Source organism: Mucor velutinosus, assembly GCF_035048745.1.
Source record: "Mucor velutinosus strain NIH1002 chromosome Unknown tig00001567, whole genome shotgun sequence".
Taxonomy (NCBI): Eukaryota; Fungi; Mucoromycota; class Mucoromycetes; order Mucorales; family Mucoraceae; genus Mucor; species Mucor velutinosus.
Window position 1 is genome coordinate 778124 of NW_027041896.1, and position 26329 is coordinate 804452.

Below are 26329 nucleotides of genomic sequence, written 5' to 3' on the forward strand. Positions count from 1 at the left end.
AAAAAGTGCATTTAATCCTCTATGAACTGAAAAAACTTGCCCCATCTTGAGCGACGCACGCGGAAATCGACGCTAATCAATAAGCAAGCTAGTGGTTCTTCTTGATCTGTAATTGCATGAACTGAAACCAGAAATTTGCCCTATTTTATGGTTAGATTGTTACTTGGGAGTTCCTGAAACACTTTGATATTACTTACTCTGGGTATTTCCTTTGGCAATGTGATCTTCTGTGTTACCTAAATCACTCAAATGTTCAATGATTCCTCGTCATATCTCTAAATGAAGCTACTCACAGTCAAATCGCCCTTTTCAATGGGACATTGCAGCTCTACATCGTCCTTGTGCTTCTCTAGCTCGTCACAAATATCGAATGTCTTTCGCAACAATTGAACAACGCCCAGCTTGACCACAACGGTGGCTGCTGCACCTTCTCTCACCGTTTCCTTTACAGTGCCTGATGCTTCGATTGTCAGCTCAGAGCCTGCTTGGACAATGTCAGGTGAAACTTTGACCTCCTTGATATCTAAAACAAACGAATCATCGCCTGTATTATATGTATTGGCATGCGTCATTCGTCACATTGCTAGCAAACACAACTTACTGCAGTCAACAATGTGGACGTTGCTTACGGCATGATGCGAATATAGTGATGAAGATGTTTGAAATGTATAGTCAGGCCAGTACGAGTATTTGCTGGCAGATACAATGACAGCAAAGTAGGCCAGCAAGAGAATATGTTTATAAATCATCAGGATGTAAGAGATAAAGAAAGAGTATCTATTGATTCATGAGAAATCCTGACCTTTTTATTATGCAGCAGCGGCATCGTCACCTGGGTCACATTGGTAACATACGTCAAACGATGTTGTTTATTTATCATTTTAGCAGATACAGCTGCTGTTACTACGCTTACTTTTTATCATCATTGCCATATAATATGATAGATATTGAATCCTGTTTCGAAAAGTTTAGTTAGTAGTACGGATCATGATCTCTACAAGTTAATCAGCCATCAAGCTGTAAGTCGTCCGCTTTAAGAAGCAAAGACATCCAAGGTTTGAGTGTGCTTGATGCTATCCCTGAAGATAATGTGCTGTTATGGCTTATTGTGATGGCGAGGGTTTTTATCGTTATGGTTTACCTCGTATATTGCTTTTTCTGCAAAACTTGTTTAGACCGAGAATTACAATCTACGTTTTCAGCGATCGCTGCTTGGTGGATGAAACGGCTGTGTTGGTTAATGTCTATCTTATTATATCCCTTTTCATTTTGAAACCCTCTTTCCAAGCAAAACCGACATTGGCATGGATGATCTACTCTGATAACATCTGTTGCGCATCACTGGTAAGGCTATTGAGACATGAGTAAGCTTACGGTGACTGGGATGTGTGTGTAATCAAACCCGATTAGACGAGTTGATCAGGACAAAAACCTTTTTTTCTCTACTTGTATATACACCTCGGCTTCCTACTTTATAATAATAACACACCCATATACAGAAATACTCATGAGTGATAGTAGTGACGAAGAGTATGGACCTATTACAGCTTCATGGGGCACTCAAGTTCCTGTAGAGGAGCCTGCCAAATCAGAAGGCTGGGATTCACTGATTGATCCTAATGTCAAAGTGGGCCCAAATGATGTTGGCAGTGGCAATCTACATCGCCGTGGTACCAACTACAAACCTATCAATGAAGAAATCATTTTAGCACGCAGAAAGAACATTCAAGTGCCCAAGGAGAAGATGCTGGAAGCTATTCGAGAAACTGAATTATCGCTGGGTCTTCCAGAAAGCAAAGAAAAGCCGCGTAAAGGGAAGCCCAAGAAGAAACCTACAGGGAAGCCCAAGAAGAAACCTACAGGGAAGCCAGCTCCAGCAAAGTGTTCTAATACAAGACCATACACACCTACCACAAATTACGTATCAGCACCCCCGCCTCCATCAACAACCAGACCACCACCGCCTCCTTCAACAAATGGGTCGAGCTGGTCAAATACAAATTTAGTGGATACACCCTTTTGGGAGAAAAAAAGCAATGTATGTATCAGACATGTACATTTGGTAGTAGGATTCACTTATCAATATTTCAATTTGAATAGACTCCACCCACGATTCAAGCTTACAACAAGTTGAACAGCAAACCAGCAGTAGATAACACTGACTGGGCTGCAGCAGTGAAGGATGTAGTTCCAAACCCTGATGGTTTGAACGACAGTAGCCCTGCAGGATGGGTGATAGCTGATAAGTCCAACAAAGCCTCCAACGCCGAAAAGACCAAGCCAGCAGCTAAAGTAACATGGACTTCCAACAAAGATGAGGATATATCAGCCAATAATAACCGGGGAACTGTCAAAGCGCAGGATCGTCCAGAGAACAAATGGGGCCATGCTAAAGCTGGAGATCCGGGCAAAGATGAAAGACAACCTAGCTGGGGATCATCTCAGACTCAAGCATTGACAACGAGCAATCAAGGGGCAGATAGTGCCAAATCGATTGGAAATGACTGGCAAGCTGCAGCAAACAATTGGATTACGCCAACGCCTACAGAAGCTCCTACGATCACTTCAAATAACAATGACTGGATATCAGCCAGCAAAGAAAGCAATTGGGAAACAACTACCAACAATAAGTGGACGGCATCATCCACTACTACTACTACTACTACTAAAGCACCAACAAATCCAACTGACGCTTGGGGGGCGTACTTTAATCGACAGCAAAACGGAGACTGGACATCTCCTAATGCGAATAAAGCTTCGAATTGGGGATCCAATCGCACTGCAACTACTACTACAACTAACACTTACCCTAATGATCACCATATACCTTCAGACAAACCATCATGGCTTAATTCTATACCCGATAGGCTTTCTGAATCACAATCCTCACGATTTTCAAATCCTCGCAAGCAACGGTACTCTGAAGTGCCAATTGATATACCCGAACCCGTCAATTATCGACGAGATGGCAGAATTACGCCACTCAAGACAGCGCTGCCACCACCTCCTGAAAATAGTTTATTAATCACTATCAAGGTCGAGTTATCAGAGAGTATTAAGGTCATGGTGGACATCAGAGAGCTGGATGATCCATACAAACTAGCGGTTGATTTTGGAGCTAAAAACAATGTCAATTCACCAAAAGTAATTGAAGCCTTGACAAAATTGTTCGCGGCACAAAAGGAGTTGGGCTTGAAGAAGAAGAATCAGCGTCTGCGAAGAAGAGTGCAGCCCAAGAATTATGATAATGTATATAGCAACTAATCCTCCTCAAATACTAAATTTTCTACATACTCTCGCCCACCCTCTGCCGCCCCATCACCAGCTCCATTTGCACGCAAAGTGTACTACTAGATCATCCGTTCAGTAATGGTGCATCCACTTTTTATTTCATCATCTCTCCCATCATACTCATGTCTCATAATAAATTGCATTCATATAATATCATTCTCAATTACGCAAATTATCACAGAGCTTTACTTTCTCAGTGCCCATTATCGCGCAAAAAGTTGTGGCTGTGGATCCGACTCCTTTAAGATATATCGCGTTTGTATGCATGGAAACAATTCCTATTATCAGGGCAAAGAGCATGCTAACAGTACCTACTATTGTTCAAATACATGCCAAATACAGCTTAAACTTTATGCATTTAAGCAGTGATTTCTCGTGCTACACGTCGTTTCAGACCGCTAAAATAGCACCAAACAGTTGTTTTCGTTTAGCACTTGCTTCCTGACACCTTTGCTCAACTTTTTGGGAACCCAAAAAACATGGCCAAAAATCGACCCAAAAGCATGAGGTACCCCTTATGCTTTTCACCGAAAACTAAACGATTGCGTTTTTGACCTTCAAAATGAAGACTTTTACTATGGCATATAACAACTCAAAATGATCCTCTCGATCCAGAGCAACCCCTGAAAACGCGTCTGTAAAACCTTTGTATGTAAAATCTCGACATTTTCGCCAAAACCTTCTTTTTACATTTTCAAAAACTGCTCATCAAGTTCATTCCAAACACCTGTAATAGTTTGCATCACTGGATGCGCCTCAAAAAGTACGTTTAGAAAGCTTAAGGGAGCATTGAATTATCTTTACTGTTGACATAGTCAAAACTTGCAAAATAAATCAACCAAGTCGCAAATTGATCAGAAATGATCAAATCAGAACAGTAAGTCAAGCGGACATTAAATAGTTTTTCGCTGGCAAACTCATAATGGAGGTCATCGCTGCTCTTGAGAGCTGCCAGAATATCATAACGCATTGACGCTGTGTATTGTTTGCGAATGCTCCAAACCTATGGCACTAGAGGCGCATATTGTTGCATGGTATCAAAAATTCCGTAAGCGTTTACAGTTGCCTTTAGATTGCGGCAATCTGGTGCCTATCCCATCTGTCGTTACTGCGTGCCCATCTTGGTCTCCTCCCTCTGCGTCCCTTAACAATTGCGTCGTATTATATAATACCATCCGTTGTTTTTCCTGGGGCCTGCTCTTTTAATGTCTGAAACAGCATGGATTACTCAATCAATCCCACGGAAGCAGTATCTCTGGTTAATGAACATCAAATTCCAGTGTGAAGCAGAGGTATTTTTCTTTACCAATCAATTGATTGTTACACTGGATCGGTGTGCTCACAATAGGTTACGATTATGATTAGCATTTGGTGTAATTCTTGTCTGAACTATGCGATGGCTTCATCAAAAGAGCACAGTGAAAAGCATCTCAAACATGAGGAAAAAAAAAAAAAAAAGAGTACGGACACTGGGTTCCTTTTACTAGTTTTAGAAACCAATTTTTTTTATTACCTAAGTGATTATCTAGGTCTCCCTTCACCTGAAGGGGTCATTACATAAGGTTTTTGAACGGCTTTTGAATGCTAAATCATCTACTTAAACGGCCCACAAGTTTTATTTTCATCATTCTTACCCTTCCTAATATCAATCTCGAAACTATGAGCTCCAGAAAGACCTCTACCATCTCTGAAAGGCGCTCACAGTATCCTCTTCATGAACGACTCATTGTTTACAATTCCGAGTCCATGCAGCGCATGATTGATAACAAGAGCAGTAGCCCGATACCCTTAGCCAATCCTACCACTTCTACATTTGTGGTCAATGGTGTCAATATCCTCAACAAAAACAGTCTGGACAGTGATACAGTAATGCACCGTATTATGCAAAGAAGACAAACCCACAACAGAGTAGAACGTAGAAGAAGAGATCGAATGGTAACTCGTTTTATGCTGTAGCATTTGATTGCCATGGAAAACTAAACCAAGCCTCCATCCCATAGAACAACTTATTTCATGATTTATCAAAATGCTTGCCTGCACTGCAACACAAGACAGAGAATAGTCGCGCTGACATTTTGCAAGAAGCCATCGAGCATATCAAACAGCTTACAGATGAAAACCATCGGCTGAAACATCATGGCTCTATCTCCCAGGTGCCACATCTGTACGAAGATGATTCAGATTCTGTTACAAGCAGCAGTAGTAGTGAAAATAATGATATAACCTGTAAAAGTAGTTCCTATGTGTCATCATTACCACACTTGCCATCTATCTCCTCGTTAACGTCAAGAGCGGATCAGTTGGAGCCAAAGAAGCCAACGACGACTCAACCACAGAGCCAGTTTGAATCCATCCTGTCATTCCCAAAAGTATTTAAATAAACATTTATATTATTTGCATGCAAACACACTTGGGCTGTCAGTCTAAATTACAGCAAAAATCCCTCTGATCTGATCCTAAATGCACTGTGTGCATGTAGCATTGAAAGATCCATGTGAATGTATTGACGTATAGAGATGCAATAGGGCATAAAATAGGTATTACTTGGCAATACAGCACTGATCCCATAATTATGCCATGGCAGCCTACTTGACTGATTGTATAATGAGCCTTTATATATATATATATATATATATATATAGAATGATACTTGTCAAGGCCTGAATTGTGTCTTTGTTGCATCAGTTACAACTTTCATGCAACCCTTTTATTTTAAATATTGATACTATCTATACATTTTTTTTTCGTTTGCAGTAAATGCATTGGGGAGGGCTCTTTTATGCCTTTCTGGCAGCACGTCTAGCACGAACACCCTCACGGAGAACATCCAAAGTCTTGACGGTATCTTCCCAATTGATACAAGCATCAGTGATGGATTGACCATAGTTTAAGCGATGAGGACCCTCGCTAGGAATATCTTGACGGCCTTCTACCAAGTTGGATTCAATCATAACACCAACAATGTTATCACCTGTGACAGAGGGTTGGGCCAATTGTTCAGCCTACACGCATATACAAACTATTAGTGCTATCCCTGAATTTAAAGAGCATGAATACGTTACAATGGATTGAGCAACAATAGGTTGACGCTTGTGATCCTTTGAAGAGTTGCCATGACTACAATCTACCATGACGACAGGGGCCAACTTGACCTTTTGGAGCTCTTGGGAAGTCTTTTGGATAGATTCAGCATCAAAGTTAGTTCCACTCTTACCACCACGGAGAATGACATGACAAGCGTCATTTCCTTCAGTTTGAATAATTGCAGATAAACCTTGCTTGGTCACTGACAAGAAATGATGGCCATTGCTAGCAGCTCTAATGGCATCATAGGCAACACCGTTTGAGCCATCAGTACCTATTTATATTCATCATATTAGCCTAACTTCATCTACAAATTATCTGCGCTTTCTTACCGTTCTTGAAACCAACAGGGCATGATAACCCAGAGGCCAACTCGCGATGAATCTGTGATTCGGTAGTTCTGGCACCAATAGCACCTAAATCGCGGATAACCGGTTACAAGCCATCCTTTTTCACAACTTGATCAAGTATTCTTACCCCATGAAACAAGATCACCAGTGTATTGGGGAGAGATCTAATAAGAAAAATACAAGAAAAAGTTTAAGTTGGTACATTAGCATAAATGGAATCAGATCAACCCACGGTATCCAAGAACTCGCAACCAGTAGGAATGCCCATTTCATTCTATCAAACACCATTAGCATGTCGAAACACATCCGTCCCAAAAGAAGACTTACAAGATCCAATAGCAATTGACGAGCAATACGAAGACCCTTATTGATCTCATAACTAAAATGTAGCAATTGCCTATTTTAGCATCCCGTCCAATATTTTAGGGTTCAATGCTACCTGTTATTCATGAAGGGATCGTTGATCAAACCCTTCCAACCGACAGTAGTTCTAGGCTTTTCAAAGTAAACACGCATGATGATCAACAAGTCTTCCTTTGCATTTTCGGTATACTCAATCAAAAGATTAGCTAAAAAAAAAGAAGAAGCAATGTCAGTGTTTACCGAAACATGCATTTTGCGGGGTAACATTACCATACTCCTTAGCGGCCTTGACATCGTGAATGGAGCAAGGGCCAACGACGACCAAAAGGCGATCGTCAGTACCCTTGATGACATTTTCAGCAGCCTTTCTACCTTCAATAATGGTTTGTGCAGCCTTCAAAGTAAGAGGGATGTCTTCCATCAAGATTTGAGGAGGAATAAGAGGCTTGATACCCTTGATGCGCTTGTCATCGAGCTCGTTCAAAGCTGTCCGTCATACAGGATCTCAGTCAACATGGCCATTTACCATCCACTTTTTATACTACCTTCAGTAATTACAGTACGGTTATAGGACATGATTGGCAAAAGTAGGGGTGTTCAAGTGTGGAATACACTGATTTATTGATCGAAAAGAAACGAGAAGAAAGGCTAAAACAATCTGACTCACAATTTGTAGTTTGCTCAGTTGAGGCTCTCATCCAATGGCAAATGATGTGACTCCAAGGCAAATCTGTTGAAAGAGCACCAGGTTTTGCGATAATCATGAAGCTAAATCATGGCAAATGATGCTGTAGATATAAAGTGTCCTTTGGTTGTTCTGGTTCAGGAGCGTGAAGAAGGTGCCGTGGCAATAATCGATCCGCAAGGCTGTCAAGATACGAAAAATCATGACAATGACTAATAATGCATCCATTGATCTTGCCTCCAAATTGCTGTGTGCCACCTCAAATGTTTGCTGTTGTTTCAATAGGCGACGTTAAGACACACCTTTGTCTTGTCACATTTCTCTTGTCTATCTTTTCTCAACTGGACATCAAATATGCCATACTCATTTCATAGTCATTCAGGTCAGTTTTGTAAGCATGGATACGGCCTTTTGGAGGATGTCGTCAAGGAAGCTATCCGCAAAGGCTTCCATGGTTATGGATTGAGCGAGCACATGCCTCGTTACGCTGAATCCGAGCTGTATCCTGAAGAAATTGAGGTATGATGAAAGCATGCCAAACATTAAGGAAGCAAAGGCTTGCTAAGACACTATTGACAGGCCAATTGCACACCAAAAACTTTGGAGACAACATATGCCGATTTTCAGGTAGAAGCCAGACGAGTTCAGCAATTGTACAAGGACCAAATCAGCATTGTCATTGGAGCCGAGATTGAGTTTATTAACAAGGATTATGCTCAACATGTCCATCATCTTCGAAATGATCACAGAGCAGACTATGTTGTTGGGTCTCTTCACCACGTCAATTCAACACCCATTGATTTCTCGCCTGAACTTTACGCTAAAGCCTTGAGCCAAGCAAACAACTCGTTGAAGAATCTCTACATCCGCTATTTTGATGAACAACATGTCATGCTGCAATCTGTCCGGCCTGAAGTCGTAGGACACTTTGACCTCATTCGTATCTTTGCTGATCAAAGCATCGCTGACATGACCCTATTAGAGCCCGAAGTTTGGGAACGTGTCTTGCGCAACATTGATCTAGTGGTCAAGTATGGTGGATTATTTGAAATCAACTCGAGATCATGGAAAAAGGGGCTTTTGGATGCATATCCACAGAGAGACATCATCAAGGTAAGGATCAAGACAGTAAAGGATGGCAATTATAAACACTGTGTTTTTTTAGGCTATTTTGGAAAGACAAGGCAGATTTACTCTATCGGATGATTGCCATGGCCCAAACGATGTCGGATTATTCTATGAGAAGCTACCTGCATATCTAAAAGAAAATCACATCAATACCATCTACTACCTGGCATACAACCAAGAAGGCAAGACAGTTGTAAAGGAGCACGACAATATATTAGATGATGTGTTTTGGGCTAAAATACAACACTGGTAAAAAAAACAACAATAAATACAAGCGAAAAAAAACTATTACTACACACTAGAAAATCAAGGGGAGGGCGATTCCGTCATTGCAACTCGTCTCTTCTTTTGGCTGTGAGTGGACGAGCCACCATGCAGGTTCTCGTATTCCGAGTCCTCGTCGTAATGGCTGCTATTCAGCTCGTCGTTCATGAGTTTTCTGACCATCATCTCTCGTTGTAGCTTATCTGATCTTTGTACTCGCTTTGTCGATAGTAATTCGCCTTGTAAACCCAAGTTTTCCTGTCCAATCAACGACTGATGGACATGCTCAATCGATTTAAAGTATTTCACAGTTTTAACATGAAGTTCCAATGTAGCATCCTCGTCGCAAACAATCAACCCCTTTGGATGCATTTGAATAGCAGATACCGTCCACATGTGATTCACGCCTTCCTCCACACATTTTGATAATGCGATACTTCTATGTGCTCCCGTGATGATGATACATACTTCTCTTGCATCCATCACCGTCCTGCAAAAGAGCTTTAGCTGCAGTTTACACAAAATAATACTGCTCAATTACAACTTACGCTACACCAACGGTTAACGCCAATTTTGGTACCTTTGTGATATCGCCTTCGAAAAATCTCGCATTGGCAACGATGGTCTCGTACGCTAATGTCTTCACTCTTGTGTGCGATGTCAGTGATGAGCCAGGCTCGTTGAATGCGATATGGCCGTCTGGACCAATGCCGCACATGAACAGTTCTATGCCACCGTGCTTTAAGATTTCGGCCTCGTATCGTCTGCATTCCTCCTCCAAATCGGGTGCGTTTCCATCCAGAAAGTTTATGTTTTCAGGAGGAATGTCGATGTGCTGAAACAGATTTGTCCACATGAATGAATAGTAAGATTGTTTATGGGAGCTTTTTGAGTGTGTTTGTGTGTGAGAAAATAGAAGCGGAAAATTTAAGAAATATACTTACCGAGGGATGCCAACGTACTCATCCATGTTGAAGGTGACAACATGCTTGAATGATAGCCTGCCCTCTTTGACGAATTCGGCAAGGCGTCGGTAAGCGTTCATGGGTGAAGATCCAGTAGGCAAGCCTAGCACGAAAGGGCGTTCCTCGGTTGGCTCGAATTGATTGATGCGTTCCTTGATGTAGTGAGCTTTGGATGATGGTCAAGGGGGGGCCCATTTATTACACTCATGCCATAGCCACTTACCAACCCATTCAGATACTTCATCATAGTCGTTTCTAATAACTAATCTCATTTTGGTATAATGTAGTATAAAGCGGTATTTAGAGAGAAGAAAGAGAAAGAGCAATATTCCACACAAACTGGTGATTTTATAAGGCTGAATCCAGTCCCGCGGATGAGCAGGTTTAGTAGCCTTACAATTGGGTGGCACTAAAAACCATCTTGGACAAACTTTATGAGAATATTCCTCAGGGGGGGGGGGGCAGATCTAATCCATCATGTCTAGCAACACACAAACTATTATATGTGAATAATGTAATAAAAGCGGGGTAGGTTGGGATTGGTTGGAATATCTCTGCTTGTAAAGACATTTCCCCATGCCTGGTAGATCCATGGAAATGCTGATCTAGCCCTGCATGAAAACCTGTCAAAAATCCCGCCTCCAGGCTAAGTTATAGCCGAATGTTGTTCAAGGGATTACAAAAAAAAAAAAGAAAGTTGTTCAAGGGAAAGTGGGCCACTTGATTGGAGATGGGACACTTTTTGAAAATGAGACACTCGATCAAGGGCGACAACAAAATAGAAGTCTGATCTTCATAATATCATATCATACAGAACTCTTGAGTATCTATCCAAAAGATGGCGATTTTCTGCTTTGTTTTCAAAATAAATGTTGAATTTTATCCCTGTAGTAGTGAGCACTGCGGCGGATTGTATTGAGAATATCACAACATCCAGAGTATATAGCGGCAAGTTGAGTATATTGGCAATTGGTGGCGATATACTCAACCCTAGGGGAGTGAAATACAGTACAAAACCAAAAAAAAAAAAAAAAAAAAAGTGTATCATTTACTTTTCTGCCATCAACGTTTGTGCATCTCATGTCGAACCCCGTTGGGTATAGATCAAGCAAACTATTGCGGATGCTGTTCCCTTAAGAAGCAATTGCATTGATTCATATGGTTACCAAAGTACTGGTATCTATTCTTAATCGGGATTCATCTATTAGTGCCATCAAAGTTGGAGTTCCACCACCGTATCCTTACTACCCTGAATATTATGTATAAAGATGAAATCATAGCCTCTTTCTTTATTCGGTTCAATATGAATTGAAGATACACCATTTTACATGGCACTGCACGAATCGACAGCCCTATTGAAAGTATTCATAAATCTACTTGACCTGTAGGGCGCTCCATTGAATCGAATGGATAGAATAATGCAACAGGTAATGATCACGGGAGCCTGGCAAATTCTGAGGTTATTGGTTTTCAGATAGGTTGTAATAGCTTCAGAGACCTTATCATATCTGATCCATCCCAATCTATCGATATTTTTGCTTGTGAGAAGTTTGCTTAGTAAATCCATGAATTTAGGATTTGGTTTCTTGGTAGGTGGGGCAAAGAAGGGTAATTTTGTGCGTTCATAGATGTCTTGCGTTACATACGGCTTTCTCGGGAATCCACTTCTCTATCAAAAGGCCATCCTTATTGGGTGTGATTTTTATTGATGAAGGGAAACCATTGATGTACTCATAAAGTAGATGATCTAAAAACGGCGTACGAGCCTCAATCGAATGGGCCATCTCAACTCGATCACCTAAATGACACAGCATATAGTCAGGGAACAGAGAATGGAGATCAAAGTGCGCAGTGGGTGTCAGTCAGTCGCAGCTCTGGTGCGTTCCATACCCTTCACAAACTCTGCAATGGTTAGAGCCGGATTAGGAGACCCATATTGCTCGATGGCCATCTTGGACAACAAACTAAAATTAGACCACTAGAGAGACGCCAAACTAATATTGAGCAGTTTACGATGGGTGCCGTCTTCGTGCCCAATAAAGTCGGTTTTGGTGTACTTTTTGAACTCTTCTTGGTTGTTAAATATGTTGAGCTTCTTTTGACGTTCTTGGTCAGAGAGTAGTTCAATGCCATCAGATACCGAGAGACCAGGCTCGAGCAGGTAGTTGGCTTGTTGAAAGTGAATATATCTGTCAAAATGCTCATCAGAACCTTCGTCAGTCAGAACAACCTTGTTGCCTTGATCACGCACCTTGTTTGACAGCATGAAATTTGCAACACTGTTCAGATTGAAGTAGTGATATTGTTCAACATGCCATACCGAGTCTTCAAAGTTACCCATATTATCATTTTCAAGTACCTGAAACACCTCGAAATCCGCATTACAAAATTCTATTGTTTCAGTTGCTACATTGGTTGTCAGATAGTTAAGCGACAGAGTAAAGTTGTAAATGTAACCAATATGTATATAAAAACAGTGTTTTGGCACTATTACTAGTACAACTATCAATTCAACTAGGCTTCTTTTCTATTATTTTTGACTGATTTTGCTCCTTGTGTTTGCTCTACAAGATCAGACCTTGTTTGGACACCTACTGCAATAAGTTTGTTCAAAAACTGGGGTTTTAGCTCTCAAGTTTGGAGTTTACCTGGGCAAAAATACGTCTTTCTTCAATCACAACAGCACAGAAACCTTTATACGATGCTCAAGTTTATAAAATGAATCGAGGGCGTGTATTGCCTAATGCTGGTGCACAGCAGAAGACTTATATACGCCATTACTACTCTAGCGAAAGTCAACTTTCAGCGATTGATTTGGGATAATTTGCCTTTTCGGCAGTGTAGCTCCGTGAAGAATCCATTTGATCCCGATTTCACTACAATTTGCTAATGTTGTTGACTCTTTTATCACACGATTCGTAGGCATCACGAATCTCTGTTTGGTCGATTTTGATACATGGGTTTTGTTGTTTGTTCCCCACATTGTGTTTGTGGAATACATCCACTATGATCTGCATTCCGACAGTTCATCCAGTTACCAGATTTAGATATAAACTGTATGTACACTGGATTAGATGTACGATACCGATTTATACTCTAAGAAGATATGGACTTCAGATACGCTAGTACTATAAGATTCATACTATATAAGATATAGGCTATAGATGGCACCACGGACATGGATGGCGCTATAGACTTATACTTGTATTCCGACATTGACTACGGATGTTTACCATATCTGGATAGGCACCAAGATTAATGCAATATGAGCTTGTTGCTTCAGATGTGCACTTTATGATCCACGCTATAAGAGACATGCTTATATCCGTGATACTATAGCTACAGATACTTTATGTACTACAGACTTGTACTATATATGAGACATGCTATAGACATGCCATATAGCCAAATACATGCTAAACATGTATGCTCAGCGATATACACTCAAATATGTACTATTGATATAGACTAAGGAGGCTGTACCTATCAGATACATACTACTAGATCGATGTTATATCAAATGTCATAGCAAGGTCTCACACTAAAGGTTTTAGGCTATTCTTAGGTCCTTTGGGTAAATCATGCTAATCATGATTTACAAATCAATTGTTGGGTAGATAGTAAACCTATTTGTATTATAGTTCATCGTCATGCTGTAAACCCTAGCATAATGAAAAGTATATAAATGCATCCTTGGGATGCATTCTCAATAAAAGTGTAATTCTTTGGCAGATTCAATTTTACATTGTATTTTGACATAACACTTTTTTGAATCCCATAAATTTTTTACACTTACTACTATGAATAACGCAAACCCTACTACTGTTTCTGTTGGAGCTGGTGTTGGTCATCGCTCTGCATCGGGAGATGCAAGTTTTGGTTCTGGTTCATCTTTGTCGTCTCTACAAAATGAACATAGCAATGCATTGAGCAATGATGCTCTGCATAATGGTATTGATGCTTGTAGCGAAGACGCTCGCATTGATCAGGCATTGAGCGATGACGCTCTGTCAACTCTTGATAATGATACTATCATGAATGATAGTGGTGAGCTATTGGAATTTGATTTCGATAGTGAGATCCAACCCTTGGGAATGGATCATCAGGCTAGCATGGCCAGGGACATCAAGATGTTGAGGAGAAGGCTTTTTGAGGCTACAAGGCTGTCTATCACTATGCCTGAGGATGGCACGCTTGCATCCAATGCTGGGGCCCTGAAACGCCAATTGATCATGGCTAAGGAAAACTACGATTTGTTGTTTGATGATACTCCAATGCTCTCCCCATCTATGGCCTATTCCAATGCTGCTAATAGCATAGTACCTCCAGATACGCCATATATTCAATGGAAAGGACACAAGTTTAACAACAAGAAGTTTGTCTACCCTACCATGGATGCATGCCTTCAACAATTCCAGGATGTACTGGAGTCTCGTGGTGTGTCGATCGAAGCAAACTGGAAGAGAATTATTAAGCCGAAAATGTCCACGGGTATGTCTGCCTGGACAAGAGAAATCATACAAAAGTATCCCGAAATTACTTGGGGCCAGTTCAAGAGCAAGCTCAAGGTGAAATATAGCCCTTCGGAAGCAGAAGAAAGAAAAGCTGCACTCAATAAGCTAAAGACGCTTAAATTGGACAACTGTGACAATCTAGAAGACTTCATTGACAGGTTTAACTCCTTGAAGGACTTAGCGGGAGTCAAGGAAAATACGTCTCTGGTAGACTATCTGCTTCGTGGTCTGGATATCGACTTGTATGGACCGGTGTCTATGGGCATTTCACAAGCCCGTTCCAAGGGAAGCGACACTTTGGATTTTGCTATCTCACAGTTGCGCAGTGCCTACGATTTGTTGAGAAGAGATGATTATTATAGGCAGGAAAAGCAGAGAAAGGATGCTGAACTGAACAATAAGATCAAGGATGCGATCAAGGCACATCAGCGTGCTGAGGGCTCTGCTTCGTTGAGCAACAAGAAAACTCGTCGTGCTGGTCGCCGCCATGACAAGCAATCAAGAAAGAGGAATGATAGTCCTGGTGAAGTTCTTAAATGTTATGATTGTGGTTTCACACCATTTACGTATGCGCATAAGGCATTATGCAAGAAGAACCCCAAAAATATCAAAAAGATAACAAAGAAGAAGAGCAAGTTGATTGTGCCAAGACCTGCTTCCAATGATGATACTGATTCATCATCCTCTGATGAGGAAAGTGATCAAACTTTTGCTGTTGCCACAATTTCTACAAAGGACAAGCAAAAGGAGGAAGTCGTATCCATGGATACTGATAGTGAATGTAAGCATTTGAATAATGAATATTTCAAAAAGATGCCTAGTAATAACATGGACACTAATGGACTTCTTTATCTACCTGTGATATTAGAATCAAAGAGTGGTGTTAAGGTTAACACATGGTTTTTGTTGGACACTGGTTGTACATTTAGTGCAATCTCGCCCAAGTTACTTGATTTCATGCAATTAAATGTTGTAAATAAAAATGGTATTATTAAGCTGGCTCAAAGTAACACTGTTGTTAATCGTAAAGGACAAACTGAAGAGGAACTAAAGATCAATTATGGTTCCAAAGTTGTCTATTCCAAATTTGAAGTTTTTGACTTATTTGATGATGTCCATTGCGTGTTTGGCATGGATCTATTATATAAAGTTGGTATTACATTGGGTAATATTGCTGCAGATTGGTCTGATCGAATTGGATATGAGATTCCTGATATTGAACCCAATCCATACAAACCAAATGAGGATCCTTATGGATCTAAGGAAGAGCGTCAATTGATGATGAATGAACTACAGCCATTCATTGATGCAAACACTAGTATCAGCCCTAAAGCATATTGTAATTTGCCTGATAGCGAAATTAGATTGCCTATAAAGAAGGATACTCCACTTTCGGACACATGTCGAAGACAATTTCCAATTGCTGAAGCAATGCGACCTGTGATCCAAAAGCAAGTTGAGAAATGGCGTGAAAATGGTGTGATCAAACGAGCTAAACCTAATACACCTCATAACTCTCCCATTTTCACTGTACGCAAGAAGAACAGTGAGGGCGAATACACTGGTAAAGAGCACCGTGTAGTGATTGATTGTCGGTTGATTAATAATGCATTGGATCCAGAGAAGCTTGAACGTTTCCCATTGCCTTTGATAAGTGATTTACATCGTAAAATGTCGAAGCATTCCCTCTATACGGTAATCGACCTATCGCAATGTTTCCATGCATTTAAGGTAGCTAAGGCATCAAGACCTTATTTAACGTTTACCGACATGAATGGACTGACGTGGTCCTTCTCTCACTGCCCTTACGGATTAACTATGGTCTCATCTCATGCCCAGAAAATTCTTTCTAATTTGCTGGCTGATCTAAGTAATGTCTGTACACATTTCATCGACGATGTCACGATCCATACTGAAAACGACCTACAAAAGCATACAGAGGTTGTCAAAACAGTTATTGATCGTTTGACTAGAGCTAACTTACGTATCAACACGGAAAAGATGCATATTGCACAAAAGAGCATCTATATTTTGGGTTTCTGCCTATCTAGTAATGGACTAGCACTCGATCCACGAAAGGTTTCCAACGTATTGGATTGGGATCCTGTCGTAAAGAGTAGTCGTGAGCTGATGTCTCGCCTTGGATTGATCAATTTCTTTCGATCCAATTTACCTTGCTTGTCAAGATTGACAGCCCCACTAGATAAGCTTCGAAACGCACATGATATAACCAAAGTATGGAAGCCGGAACACACTGCATTGATGAAGCAGTTGCAGGAATTGTTAGTCAGCTCAGCAGTGTTGAGTGTGCCCAACTTGAATTATCCCATATGTGTTGTAACGGATAGCTCTGCATATGCAATTGGTGCTGCAATGTATCAAGTAATCAATAATAAAGTCAAGTATCTTGGTTTCATTGCACGCAGTTTGGGACCATCAGAGCAACGATGGGGAAGCTCCAAACGTGAATTAGCTGCTGTTGTGTACGCATTCAAAAAGTTCCATCAATGGTTGTATGGACGCCCATTTCATTTGTTTGTAGACAATCGCGGTATTTTGTTCTTACATACAAAACCTAAACTGGATAGAATGGTTGAGAACTACTATGATACTATCTTTGAAATGGATTTCGATATTACGTTTTGCAGTGGTATTAACAATATATTGGCGGATACGTTGTCGCGTCTTTTCTGGCCATACAATACGCTGGTGGAGAGTGGTAATACACGTTCCATCAAGGATCTCGACAGGGAGATATTGATTAAACAGGATATTGTTAAGCAAAAGGGTAATAAGAAGAGAAAGAATACTCATGATGATGAGGTAGTAGCAGCTACTAAGAACAAGAAGCAAAGAGTACTGAATGAAGAGGAAAAGGGGAAAAAAGATATCAAGGGAGCACAAGATAAGAACACAGTTTTATCATGTGAGTCTTCCGGCATCTCCAATTCCAGTAAAGTAATCATTCCAAATAAGACTTCTGATCTATTTAATAACTCTAAGTTGACAGCGTATGCGAATTCATTGAAAGGAAAGAATGAAGATTTTTACTTTTGCGTCAGTCATTTAGATGTTTATCAAACGCCTACAACTGATGAAGAGAAACAGAGCATATTAGAAAAATCTCATCTGCTAGGCCATTTCGGTATACATGCTATGGAGCAAGTAATACACCAAGATTTGAACATGCATTGGAAAGGGTTAAGAGAGGATATAACCCAGTACATCCGTAATTGCCACAAATACAGACAGTTCAATCTAGCAAAGCATGTATATCATCCTCCAAAGCAAGAAGCGCCTGAAGGCATTATGGATCATGTTGTGTTTGATCTAGGTGGTTTCGATTGTACAACGCCTAGAGGCAACAATTTTATCCTTGTGGTATTGGATCTATTTTCACGTTTTATTGTACTGCGTGCTATTCCTGACAAGTCTGCTACGACTGTTGCAAAGGAATTAGTGTCCATATTTTCCCTGTTAGGCTACCCTAGGGTGGTAGGACATGATCGTGGAGCTGAATTTCACAATGTCCTGTTGGAAAAGATCCTGAAGCATGCAGGAGTGGAGAATAGAGCTAGTTTGGCCTTTACACCACAAGGCAACAGTTGCTGTGAAGCGGCAGTTAAGAATTGTAAGACAATCATCATGAAGATGTTGGAAGGTCGAAGTGAAGATTGGGATCTGTACCTGAATGGAACAGCCTTAAGCTTAAATGTTCACAGATCGAGATTACACGGAATGATGCCATTCGTAGTAATGTTCCACAGACTACCCAATGAGTTCAAGGATTATCGAGGAGATAAGCCTGTTCTTCATGAGAAAGAAATTGATGTGAAAGCATTCAAAGAGAAGCTAGATCTTATCGATAGAATCATTGTACCAGCAATCAGAGATCAGATAATGAAGACGCAAGATAAGGATAGTAAATACTTTCGAAAGAGACACAGAATCTTGGAAAATCCTTATCCTGTTGGATCTACTGTGATGATAAAGAATATTGAGAACAAGAACAGAAAGACGGATCCAAATTATGAAGGTCCATTTTACGTTCATGGTCATACTAGAAATGGAAGCTATATTCTTACTGATAGAACAAACTCGTTCTTAGCTAGAGATGTACCTACGCAGCAAATCAAGTTGATTAGCACAAGTGATACTAGAGACAATCCTTCAAATGCGTATGTCGTCGAAGCTATTATCAATCACAAAGGTAGCGCACCCAATTACAAGTATTTGGTAAAATGGAAAGGTTATAGTGAAGATTGGAATTCATGGGAACCTCCATCTATGTTTGATTCTCCTGATGTGGTCAAGCAGTATTGGGCGCGAGTAAATGCTAATAATAGCAAGACATCTAAGGGCAAGGCACCGAAAGCTCTGAGTACCCGAGAGATTGCTACGCGAGAGACTAAATCAAGAAATAAGCGCGAAAGGTTATTAGCTAAAGATGATGTATAATTGTTTGGTGAAAGGCTATACCTTTTCCTGTTCACAGTTCCTTTTGTCCCATCGGGTTTTGGATGTGTATAGGTTTTTAACGGTTGCCCTAATGATTAATTATCTATACCAATAATCTATACATAAGTTATATATGCAATTCATGTTTACTATACATAAGATTAATCAAGCAGTAACATGCACCAGATTGTCATATATTAATGATGGTTTTCTTTTTTTTTTCTTTTTTTGTTATGTCGGCCTATTATATACTATATGAACTACTACAACTACAATCTACTACAACAATGGTTATGTCCAAGTTTCGCATGTGTCTTATGCTGGTGTGGGGTGGTGTTATATCAAATGTCATAGCAAGGTCTCACACTAAAGGTTTTAGGCTATTCTTAGGTCCTTTGGGTAAATCATGCTAATCATGATTTACAAATCAATTGTTGGGTAGATAGTAAACCTATTTGTATTATAGTTCATCGTCATGCTGTAAACCCTAGCATAATGAAAAGTATATAAATGCATCCTTGGGATGCATTCTCAATAAAAGTGTAATTCTTTGGCAGATTCAATTTTACATTGTATTTTGACATAACAATCGATATTAATTGTCCTTATAGAAAGGATAGATCAGGGTACTTCGGATGAGAGTCTAATTATTCATCCAGGCAAAAGCTAAATCATGATGAGCTTGCTGGAGTTGTCTTTTAGTATGATTAGACATTAGTTGATCTGAGTTGACTTATTTGTCAATCTAATTAATAGAACTCTTATCCATTGTTGTAGTATATAAGAAGGATCATCTACCTGGCCAGTAGAGAGACTTTAGTTTATTTTACACCTGTCAGTTTGATAATAAAACATACCTTTATCAAGTCGACTTTACTGTTTTTTTATTCTTTTTTTTTTCCGTGAATTTTAGTTTATAAAGCCTCAAATTCCACAGATACACGTTATTATGTCTAGTTTTACGACTAGATATGGCATCTTTGTTATAGACGAGTATCAAAAGTGTCTTGCTGCTGATCTAATGAGCATCTACTTCAATCCGAGCAAGTAGTTGGATTCATATTTGCATAATATCATTGACGCCCAAGTCTTAAAATTACGGTAACCGCGCATTCGAAACAGAAAGATTTGCACTATAGGATCAAAATAAAAGCTCCTGTCACTTAGGAATTGAGTTTCGTACAATGTAAAATATCTGGGTCATCAGACAGAGCTGTAATTTGCTTACTTCTTTGGCAGCACAACCTACTACGCTCTCTTTTTAGGTCGAATCTTGTTCAAAGATAGCCCTTTTCAAACACGAATAACTCATGCTATAAAGCGTTTTGGGCGCTTAGAATAGCACTAAACGGCTCCTCTTGACTGCGCTTTATTTAGGGATGCTTTATCGAAATTTTTTTTGGGTCATTGCAAATTCATGAAAATTCTCATTTTTACATGAGTACTAGCAAAGGAAAATTTCTGAAAGTCAAACGATCGCAATTTTCACACCAAAAATGAAGAATTTTTCTATAATACATATTGGATCAAATTGATTGTAAAGATGAAATGCAGCACTGGAAATTCTTTTCAAGAGACTTTTATATGTTAGATTTTGATATATTTACAGAAAACCTGTTTTCATATTTTTGCAAATTGCTCATTGTTTTTTGTCCGAAAGTTGAAAGTAATTAGCACCATTCGATGCGACTTCTTTAGTTCTCTAGAGATGTATTAGAAAGTTGGGTGTGGCAATGACAGTTTTCATAGTCAAATTTAGCAAAAACGTTTAAAGGATGTGAGATCAAGTTAAGTTTGAACACGAAAATACCCATTACACAAATTCAAATTAAATTGCCGCGTTTACTGCTGCTACGGCAAAAGACTGAGACCAAACTCACTGGCCGTGACGTCAGATAGGGCACCCTCTCATTTTTCTATACCCTCCAATTTTTTTTCCCCTTTTTGCAAAACGCGTTTAGTATCAAACCATGGTGATTTTGGAAAGCGTTTATTAATAATAGCACTCTAGCTTCTGATAACGCTGTATTGTACTGTGAGATACTTGGTGCTGCTTCTTTGAAGTGGAGTATGTTAGGTACCGTTTGATAACGAGCACTGGAAGGCATAATAGAATTAACACTAATTGAATTTGTTTATTAGGTTTTTTTTTGATAATTTTTTTTGCTTGTTTGACGTGGATGCTGCTGCCATTCCTTTTCTGATGTCTCTGCTGTCTGCTTCTTTGGTCTTTGTCTAGCCTCTGCTGATGTCGCTCGTTCTTTGGTCTTTGTGTGATCTCTGGTGTCGTTCGTTCTTTGGTTTTTCTATGGTGCTGGTATTACTGCTGGTATTACTGCTCCTGCTAATATGGTCTTTCCTAGTCTATTGTCTTTGGTGCATGCTCGTTCTCTGGTCTATATCCGGTGATTGCGCATTCTCTGGTCTATCTGTGGTGGCGGTAGGTGGTAAGTATCTTCTTTCTTCAGGTCGCAATGATATAAAACTTCTTTGAACGTTTGTATTATTGCTTCCTTTCTCATGATAATGCATTCATGATGTTTTCTTTGTTGCGTTTTTCTTTTTCTTTTGTTGGTTGTGGTGCCTCTATGGCTTCACATGAATCAACATTAGTCATTATGTTCTATTGCAGACTTATAATACCACTGTTGCTTTTGCAGTTGTGCGTGTTTGTGTTGCTTTACATCTGACTATTACCATGCATGTTGCTCATGTATGCATTTTTGTTGCAACAAAAACGAGCTGTTCTGAACATCTCTAATGTTGTATTTCTTATGCTTTTCTTTGACTCACTTTGTGTGAGTGTCCATTTTTGCCTACGTACTATTATAGTCCTATAGTAGTATGTTCTTTTCTTCTTTCTTTTATTACTATTATGTTTCTTTGAAGCATACCTTTTTTTACGTTGTGTGGATGAGCCTATCCCTGAAGCTCAACAAGACTCTATCCGAGGCTAGGAGGTAGATAGGCTGCCTCCACTTGGTTATCACTACTTACTTTAGTGATGATTGAGGGCCTCAATGCCTGAATTTAAAGCTAGGTGGTGTAAGTAAGGCATGCTCTAGCACTTGGGGGAAGTTTGATGATAGCAGCGGCTATAGTGCTATTATAGCGGCGCTTAAAATTTTGCCTCACATCAAAACAGGGGGAAACCCTCGCAAAATTTTTTTTAGGTCAGCGGAGTTTTCAAGCGATTTGATTGGCTCAGGGGCCGAAGCACCAAAGGGTTGTAACTAGTTGATTTCCTGTTGATCTGTCATTTAATACCATGATTTTGTATTTGTAATAAAATGGTAGCCAAATGAATATAATTCAAGTACTTTATTTAAAACTATGGAATAAGATGTAATCATTTGATCTAGCATGTATTAAACAGTAGCATGTAAGGGATGTTTCTTAAACTTGATATTATGCGGTAGTGGAGAAGTTATATACGTATTTCTTCAGCACAACAGTATGCTTCTTGACGCATACAAGCATACATCTTAGGCTATATTCACTTTCTCCTCAATCAAGCCACTTTAACAGTGTAGTAACATAGATGATGCTTGTCGTATTACATCTGATCTATCAAAGTGAAGAATCGCAGCATTTCCTATTTTGGTCCAACTGTCCACCAGCAATCCATCAAACATAACAATGAAGCTTCATCCCAACAAGTATAAAGGTAGCCAAATCATGTATCAATAGAATGGTATCTTTTAATTGAAATTTAATTTTACTGACTATTCAATTCTGATATATCAACATCACATCCATGTTTACAGGTCCTGTTAATTGTGTATGCACAGACGTCTCAGGAACTACGATAGAATCAATCTCCCTAGTAATGTCAAGATGTCGGGATCCACCTATAATATATGAAACATATCACCTTAGGTAATGTCTCAACTAGCCATACCATTAATTAGTATGGTTCCAGTGGCCAGCTATTTATATACCATATCAACATGGTAGACATTGACCAGGAATTCATCATATCTAGGCTAAGCTAGTAAGATGCCATGTAATAATGAAGCTGTTTGCTTTTGCTTTACATACAATTGATAACTGATTATTTCGTCGACTTTAATATTACGAATTTATCAATGCTAACTATTTCGCGACCAAATAAACGCTTTTACTGCTGAGAGCTATAGTGCAGTGTTTTGTGCTTTAATGAGTATACTTTTTTTTTCTGCTGAAAATACATACTGCTACAAAGTTATTCGATTTCACAATCTCTTTGCAGAAAAATATTAGCGAAAGTGATGAACAAATGTCTAATGATATCGATGAGCTACAGCGCTTACACATATAGTGACAATTAAACACACATTTATTATTGCTTGCTATGCGGTGATATTGTTGCTATAAGTTGTCATGCACAAAAACACATGAGTAATACTAATTGGCTATGATGACATTTCTTTCAGCGTTAACCTCTCTGCTATGTAGACTGTTCTGAAATCCAGAGGATCTTCTTTAGTAGCATTCACTCCTAACCCAGTTGGCAATTCGAGCTTGGACAAGTTCTGGCATGGCTTGACATGGATAGTCATTGGAAACGTCGTTTGCTTGGAAAGAGCTTCCAAGGACGGCGAGCTCTCCAAAAGATTGACCAGCACTGTGTTTTCTGTGGGTGATATCCATGATGGATCATTTAGCTGTTCTTAGGTTAGAGAGAATGGAACGACGATCAGCACTTTTATACACAAAGAGCAATTTTAGTAGTGGTCGACTATGAGTACTAAGCAACATACATCATGCCTAGTATGTAAACGATAGGGTACTTTTCATCCACCAGTTTAATCAGTCCATCTGCTTGCGATTTGAAGTTGAAAGACATAATGCAATCACTTAAAATGATATACCGAAAACATACGCTAGTAAATGCCGTTCTTTCCAGTGGCAATCAAAGACATTCTATAGTTTTAATGCTCTGCCTTATCGATTGCCCCAACTAGCCCATCTTTCTATCAAGATTGAGATGCAAGGCTTAACCTTGAGGATTCAAAGTGCCATCCATCACTTGTATACTCATGAAAAGCAGTCGTTTCATAGCTTCATCCAATAGCTATAATTTTCCATTGCCTTCAATGGAAACAGGGTGACGCATTTGGTTGGTGGTAGTGTACAAAAAATTTGTCCTATTCTGCTTTTACGACAATTTCTTTTTCTTTCTTCAATTCTATTAAATTATATTGAAAAATGGCTTCGCTTTCAAGGTAAGTATATACATCCAGCAAATCAACAAGATGTGCATTTACTAAATGACAGCCAGTCTTTTGCCAAAACCTCGTCAAACGTTAGCTTCAGCACCATCCGCTGCACCCCAGTTGGAGAAGCAACTAAACCAGCTCATCACCAAGTCAACTCAAAGCCGTATTCCACCCTATGGTCAGCGTAAGAGCTTCAGACCTCGAGTTTCTGAGGATTTCGGAAATGGCGGCGCTTTTCCAGAGATCCACATTGCACAATATCCTCTCAATATGGGTCGCAAAGATCAGAAAGCATCTGCCGATCGTAAAGGAGGTGCTTTGACACTGCAAGTAGACGAAGATGGCAATGTGAAATACGACGCTATTGCAAGACAAGGTCATAGTGATGATCGCATTGTTCACAGCTCCTACAAAGACATGGTTCCCATCAACGAACGCAAAGATATGGATGTCGACAAACTAGTGATGGACAGACCTGGCGAAGAAGAAGTACAAAGCGTAGCTGAAAAGACGAGATTAGCACTCGAAAAGATTGTCAACACCAAAATCAAAGCACTACAACCCAAAAATGTGGGACCGCCCAACGGCAGTGGCACCAACAAGGATCCTACTTACATTCGTTATACACCTTCACAGAGCCAAGCTGGAGAAGGATTCAACTCTGGCGCCAAACAAAGAATCATTCGTATGGTGGATGCACCCAGCGATCCCATGGAGCCACCTAGCCATTTACACAAAAAAGTGCCTCGTGGACCACCCTCACCACCAGCCCCAGTTATGCACTCACCACCTCGTAAACTAACAGCAAAAGAGCAAGCCGAATGGGTCATTCCTCCTTGTGTTTCTAATTGGAAGAACACCAAAGGTTATACCATTCCACTCGATAAACGTTTAGCTGCTGATGGCCGTGGTCTGCAGGAATTGACCATCAATGACAATTTCGCCAAATTCTCTGAGGCCTTGTACGCTGCTGATAGACACGCTCGTGACGAGGTGAGACAGAGAAACTTGATGCAGCAAAAGCTAGCACAAAAGCAAAAGGAAGCTGAAGAGGATAAACTTCGACAACTTGCACAAAAGGCCCGTGAAGAGAGAGCTGGTTTCAAGCCATCCACATCTGCTGCAGACACAGCACCTGCAAACGCCAACCGACCTTCCGCTTCATCACTGATGGTAGACTATGACAGCTCTGACGAATCTGGATCCGACAAATCTGATAGTGAGGATGAGTCTCCAGTGAGACGTGCTGTTGAAGATAGCGATGAGGAAAAGGCAAGAGAACGTGATCAACTGAGACATGAGCGTCAAAAGCAAAGACAAAGGGAGATGCGCATGAGCAAAATGGGTACAGAAGCAAAGGCGAAGCATCTTGCTCGGTAGGTTTTTGATGGCATTTTTGGGTTAGTAGAGTGTATACTCACTCTTTTTGTACAGTGAATCTGGCCGTGATATCTCTGAAAAGATTGCATTGGGTTTGGCTAAACCATCTCTGAGCAAAGAGAGCATGTATGATGCAAGATTGTTCAATCAGTCTGAGGGTATTGGATCTGGTTTCAAAGATGACGATGGTACGCGATATTTGACTTGAAGAGTGCTCTGCTGGCCTACTTACGTTGTTTTATTCTTGAATAGCATACAACACATACGATAAGCCATTGTTCAATCAATCAGGATCATCCATTTACAGATTTAGAGGCGACAACAATGAATCTGAAGTGTTGGGCAGCACCAATGCAGACGACCTCGAAAGATCCATTAGACAGGACAAATTTGGCGTTCGTAAAGGATTCCAAGGCACTGAAGGTGGAGAAAGCTCTAGTGGACCTGTTGAATTTGAAAAGGAGACATTGGCCCAACCAAAGAAGGTCGATAAAGATGTCTTTGGCTTGGATACCTTCTTGAACAAGGCAAAGAAGGGCAAGAGAGCACGTGAAGACGATGGCGACAGCGATGACGACAGACGCAAACGATAATTATTCACCCTTCGTAATCACTGTAATGCAATGCTCAAGTACATAATAAACAC

At 40.1% G+C, this 26329-nt stretch overlaps 9 protein-coding genes across 9 annotated transcripts; 5 read left to right on the top strand and 4 right to left on the bottom strand.

The window, feature by feature from the left end:
- Nucleotides 1–11: 11 nt before the first annotated feature.
- Nucleotides 12–749, bottom strand: ATC70_012129 (Rab-GAP TBC domain-containing protein; the record flags this gene model as incomplete). Its single annotated transcript, XM_064831311.1, has 4 exons — nucleotides 12–140; nucleotides 198–236; nucleotides 294–544; nucleotides 602–749. 4 exons carry the CDS (start codon nucleotides 747–749, stop codon nucleotides 12–14), a joined length of 567 nt encoding a protein of 188 aa, XP_064688179.1.
- A 758-nt stretch (nucleotides 750–1507) lies between these two features.
- On the top strand, nucleotides 1508–3264 carry GOS1 (protein transport protein gos1; the record flags this gene model as incomplete). Its single annotated transcript, XM_064831312.1, has 2 exons — nucleotides 1508–2038; nucleotides 2101–3264. 2 exons carry the CDS (start codon nucleotides 1508–1510, stop codon nucleotides 3262–3264), a joined length of 1695 nt encoding a protein of 564 aa, XP_064688180.1.
- A 1686-nt stretch (nucleotides 3265–4950) lies between these two features.
- On the top strand, nucleotides 4951–5672 carry ATC70_012131 (uncharacterized protein; the record flags this gene model as incomplete). Its single annotated transcript, XM_064831313.1, has 2 exons — nucleotides 4951–5226; nucleotides 5292–5672. 2 exons carry the CDS (start codon nucleotides 4951–4953, stop codon nucleotides 5670–5672), a joined length of 657 nt encoding a protein of 218 aa, XP_064688181.1.
- Nucleotides 5673–6068: 396 nt separating this feature from the next.
- Nucleotides 6069–7664, bottom strand: ATC70_012132 (uncharacterized protein; the record flags this gene model as incomplete). The annotated part of the gene is made up of 9 exons (XM_064831314.1): nucleotides 6069–6293; nucleotides 6354–6649; nucleotides 6708–6791; nucleotides 6853–6889; nucleotides 6958–6999; nucleotides 7053–7104; nucleotides 7165–7294; nucleotides 7359–7574; nucleotides 7634–7664. 9 exons carry the CDS (start codon nucleotides 7662–7664, stop codon nucleotides 6069–6071), a joined length of 1113 nt encoding a protein of 370 aa, XP_064688182.1.
- Nucleotides 7665–8127: 463 nt separating this feature from the next.
- ATC70_012133 (uncharacterized protein) lies at nucleotides 8128–9154 on the top strand (the record flags this gene model as incomplete). Its single annotated transcript, XM_064831315.1, has 3 exons — nucleotides 8128–8292; nucleotides 8353–8886; nucleotides 8939–9154. 3 exons carry the CDS (start codon nucleotides 8128–8130, stop codon nucleotides 9152–9154), a joined length of 915 nt encoding a protein of 304 aa, XP_064688183.1.
- Nucleotides 9155–9207: 53 nt separating this feature from the next.
- Nucleotides 9208–10402, bottom strand: ATC70_012134 (uncharacterized protein; the record flags this gene model as incomplete). Its single annotated transcript, XM_064831316.1, has 4 exons — nucleotides 9208–9655; nucleotides 9714–10049; nucleotides 10110–10296; nucleotides 10354–10402. The coding sequence occupies 4 exons, from the start codon at nucleotides 10400–10402 to the stop codon at nucleotides 9208–9210; spliced, it is 1020 nt and encodes a 339-aa protein (XP_064688184.1).
- A 1706-nt stretch (nucleotides 10403–12108) lies between these two features.
- HIS7 (Histidine biosynthesis bifunctional protein hisB) lies at nucleotides 12109–12471 on the bottom strand (the record flags this gene model as incomplete). Its single annotated transcript, XM_064831317.1, has 1 exon — nucleotides 12109–12471. One exon carries the CDS (start codon nucleotides 12469–12471, stop codon nucleotides 12109–12111), a length of 363 nt encoding a protein of 120 aa, XP_064688185.1.
- Nucleotides 12472–13930: 1459 nt separating this feature from the next.
- Nucleotides 13931–19102, top strand: ATC70_012136 (uncharacterized protein; the record flags this gene model as incomplete). Its single annotated transcript, XM_064831318.1, has 1 exon — nucleotides 13931–19102. The coding sequence occupies one exon, from the start codon at nucleotides 13931–13933 to the stop codon at nucleotides 19100–19102; it is 5172 nt and encodes a 1723-aa protein (XP_064688186.1).
- A 5252-nt stretch (nucleotides 19103–24354) lies between these two features.
- ATC70_012137 (uncharacterized protein) lies at nucleotides 24355–26276 on the top strand (the record flags this gene model as incomplete). Its single annotated transcript, XM_064831319.1, has 3 exons — nucleotides 24355–25679; nucleotides 25738–25871; nucleotides 25936–26276. 3 exons carry the CDS (start codon nucleotides 24355–24357, stop codon nucleotides 26274–26276), a joined length of 1800 nt encoding a protein of 599 aa, XP_064688187.1.
- Between the last annotated feature and the right edge of the window lie 53 nt (nucleotides 26277–26329).